This window comes from Gordionus sp. m RMFG-2023, chromosome 2, assembly GCF_954871325.1.
Source record: "Gordionus sp. m RMFG-2023 chromosome 2, tfGorSpeb1-WG-v2, whole genome shotgun sequence".
Taxonomy (NCBI): Eukaryota; Metazoa; Nematomorpha; class Gordioida; order Chordodea; family Parachordodidae; genus Gordionus; species Gordionus sp. m RMFG-2023.
In genome coordinates, this window is record NC_088776.1 from 1619985 (window position 1) to 1624200 (window position 4216).

Below are 4216 nucleotides of genomic sequence, written 5' to 3' on the forward strand. Positions count from 1 at the left end.
GGAAAATAAACCGTTGCCGTGAATTCGATACTTTTCAAAAAATATCGAGTTGCGTTTCCCCAAAAAAGGAACGTAGTTACTTTATGAACGTTACTTTACGGCACTGATTTGACAATAACTAATGTTCATCATTATCCGCCATTTACATAAAAGTGTTTTAAATTATTTTGCTAAAAAGCATAATGATTATTGGTTATAATCACATCAAACTTTAGATATATGGGCTTGTTGAAATCTTTCTTATAAAAAATAATTCCAACATAAATACAAACATAATGGTATATTTATTAATACTGCCCGTAAATGTAATAGGAGGAATTGGGGGAAGGGAAGGAAGATGTATTTTAATAGAGATCATTTAACCTCCTTTTATCTCAATTTGTGTTGTTAAAACCGGCTTGATTATAGCTTATTTTTGTAAAAAATTAAGATATTAGCCAAAATATATATTATGCCAGCAGCTTCGATGGTTTCATTTATAGATTTCCCTAAAACCTTTCTGCGCTATCTGGGAGCGAATTTCGCCAAACGCTTGCGCGATATTTTTTGGGCAACCATTTATCAACACTAGGTACAATGTAACAAAATCAAATATATTATTATTTTTTTTTTGGCGGCGGCTTGCGTATATTTTAATCATCCTTATTTTTTTTATTCGCGCGATATACGTTTTTTTCTTTATAATAAATTGTTAAATATATTTGAATTATTTTATACTGGCGGAAAATAAACCGTTGCCGTTATTTCGATACTTTTCAAAAAATATCGAGTTGCGTTTTCCCAAAAAAGGAACGTAGTTACTTTATGAACGTTACTTTACGGCACTGATTTGAAAATAATTAATGTTCATCATTACCCGCCATTTACATAAAAGTTTTAAAAATTTATCTTCAATCTTATTATCTATAAAACTAATCTTTTTAAATATATATATATATTAAGTCGTTTCTTATTACTGTAAAGGAACGTCAATAACGCCGTTACTAACTTCTATACTTTCTTCTAGAGGTAAAGAGTAACGGTAACGCGTTTTTTTTGTAGTAACGTTTACAGCACTGTTATATTTTTTCAATTTTTTAGTGCAATATATATATACGCTAATTTAAAAATATAAGTTTAATAAAAAAAATGCATATAATGCTAATCTCATGAAGCTATAATTAATTGGGATTTTCAGCAGGTATTCCTGTATCTTGGTTAGATAGGAATCATGTCTGATTTTGGAAAAGGAGGAATAAATGGGGGAGAGGAGAAGGAGAATGCAGAAGTTTTTGGGGTAGTTTCTAAGCCAAAACATAATAGATTCATTACGGAAAAAGGATCTGTGCTAAAAAAAATGTATCGGAGGCAGGGAAGATGGGGTAGGCGGATATCTAAAACTTTTACAAATAATTAAGTTCATAATCTTAATTTAAGATGTTTTTTAAATATAAATTGATATCCAAGTTTTAAAAGTATAGTATAATTTTGAAATGAAAGACAGAAGAGAATGAAGAAGAAAATGAAGGAATAAAAAAGAAAGAAAGAAAGAAAGAAACAACAGGAAATAAAAAAAAAGAGAAAGTGAAAAGAGAAATAATAATTAAGAATATAGAATATTTATGCCAAAATTATACTTTGATATATATAACTATAATATTAGAGGTTTCATAAAACAATCGCTTACACCCGCATCTGGCCGAAATGTGTAAAAAGTCAAATATCAAAAATTAAATACTTAAATCAGAGTTTATATAAAAAGTAACGTGTGATCCAAAGATTCGACGATCCCGAACTCGATACCAATTTTTTTCCAAGTTATCCGAATCGTCGGTCGGGTGTATTTTAACTCAAAATCATAATTTCCCGCCATTCTTAAATTTTTTTTTTTTTAAACTTAATCTCAATCTAAATGATTGTCGTAAGAAATGTCCTGGGAAAGCAAAGGGGTTGATTGGTTAACCCTAAAAATGGTAATAGCCAATAAGATGCCACCACTAATTTAAATAACAAAAATACAAATAAAAATGGCCACTTGCTAGCCTAGGGCCAGGTCACTACTATATATAATTTTATTAATTAATTAATTTCTTACTTTGAACACTGGCCATCTGACAAATCGCCAGGAATATCCCGAAAAGCAAATATCTTTTATCGATATAATGGAACATGATTTCCCAGAAAAATTATTGGTTCTAATCCGCGAATTTTTTTTTTCTTCCTGGAATATATGGAGAAGCACTGTATGATTTACGATCCGATATGTTATTCCTTCTTTTCCTATTTTTTTTTGATGTCGGGAAGCAAGGGTTCAGTTGAAATAATATCTTCTATAAAAATATGAAAATTTAAAAAAAAAAAAATTGAATAAGAAGAAGTCAGATTAAATGATCAATAATTTAAAGAAATTGATTGTTCCAAAAAACAAAAAAAAATTCCTTGGAGGCTAGGGTTAAAAATAAACTATGTTTTCCATTTCATAAAAATTATTACCATTTTTAAAAAATTATTATAATCTCCTAATCAAATATTTTGTTTCACTTTCTTTCTTTCTTTCTTTATCTTTCTTTCTTTCTTTCTTTCTTTCTTTCTTTCTTTCTTTCTTTCTTTCTTTCTTTCTTTCTTTCTTTCTTTCTTTCTTTCTTTCTTTCTATCTTGCTTTCTTGCTTTCTTGCTTTCTTTCTATGGTTAAAATTTCTTCCATTTTTACAAGATTTATCATTAATTTATTGCTCAAATTTCTATTAATTTATTGCTTAATTTTCTAGATTTTTAATCATTGCCCTAATGTTCCGAATTTGGAACTCAAAACCTTGACCATCTGTAACTCATGACAAGAATCGGAGCCAGACCTCTATTAAAAAAAAATTAAAAACTCTAATTAGACAGCCATCATTTAAAAAAAATTACTAAGAATTTGGAGAATATAAAACAACCCATTAATTAAATTTTTCTAAAATTTAGTGTTGTATCGCTTAGCTCTCTAAAAACTAACAGATACATTATGAAAAGGAGCAGTTACATTTCTTTTTTTTTGAATCGTACACCCCCCTATAAATAAAGACATATCTTAATATTTATTCTTGATTTAACATTTTTACTTTTTTTCTTCATAATTTAAAATTTTTAGGGTATTCGTAAACGCCGTTATCAAATTTAACACTTTTTTTTGGTGAGGGGGTGGAAAAATCTTATTCATAAATACGAGGGACAGAAGATAGCATCAACAACGCGCACGCGCATTATAAAGCAGAGGCAACCCCATAGTTCGGTTCGGATCCTCTAGGGAGTTCGGTCTATTTTTGAATATCGGATTCAAACATAGAGCATAAAAGTTCCCAATCGGGAACAGCGCCATTGCTCGCCATTGATTGAGGAAATTTCTTTAGGGCACGGAAAAATGGAACGATTTTAAATAAGAAAAATCCCCCCATTATTCCGGTTCGAATCTTTTAGGAAGTTTGGTCTATTTTTAAATCTCGGATTCAAACATAGAGTCGAAGTTCCTAATCGGGAACAGAGCGCTATTGCTCGCCATTGATTGAGGAAATTTCTTTAGGGCACGGAAAAATGGAACGAGTTTAAATAGTCAAATTATTTTTTTGGTATAAAACATAAATAATTAAAATAAAATTTCTTACTTTATTCTTCGCAAAAAAGGGTTATCTTCAAACGGAATAAAAACTTTTAATAACTTTTTAAGTAAAATTTATAATAAATTTAAATCTTTTATAAAAGTTAAAAATTTAAGTTATTTCTTTGTATTTATATATATATAATCAAATTACATAATATATTTTGGAAAAAATATACTATATTTTTCAAAATTTTTCTAAAAAAATTTAAAATTCAAAGTTATTCCTATTTTTTTACCCTGTTTATAATGACTAATTTGATTTTTTTTATAAAATATTATAAAATTTAATTTTATATTTTTTAAAATTTTATAAAAAAATGAATTATTTTTTTTATTATCAAAACATATATATTTATATATATATGTAACAAATATTTTATTGATCTATAATGATGTTATTACAATATTTATTTAAAGAAGATCACTTTATTTAAGTCCAAATAAATACAAGAATATCTATATATATATTAATATTGTATTATTTTTTTCTCCTATAGCTTGAACATAGTAATAATATTTGTAAAAAAATTTTTAAACAATTATCTTATTTTCATTTTTATTATAATTATTTATAAAATATATATATAAAAATGGATTTAT

At 27.0% G+C, this 4216-nt stretch overlaps 1 protein-coding gene across 1 annotated transcript in view; it reads right to left on the reverse strand.

The window, feature by feature from the left end:
- The window catches only part of LOC135923757 (uncharacterized), a 9997-nt gene extending 6243 nt beyond the window's left edge, over positions 1–3754 (reverse strand). The window contains exons 1-2 of the mRNA XM_065458684.1: positions 3621–3754; positions 2075–2309 (exon numbers count right to left, since the gene is read on the reverse strand). Coding sequence (XP_065314756.1) covers positions 2075–2150 — 76 coding nt within the window. The 5' untranslated portion in view covers positions 2151–2309; positions 3621–3754. The remainder of the gene's footprint in view (positions 1–2074; positions 2310–3620) is intronic.
- Between the last annotated feature and the right edge of the window lie 462 nt (positions 3755–4216).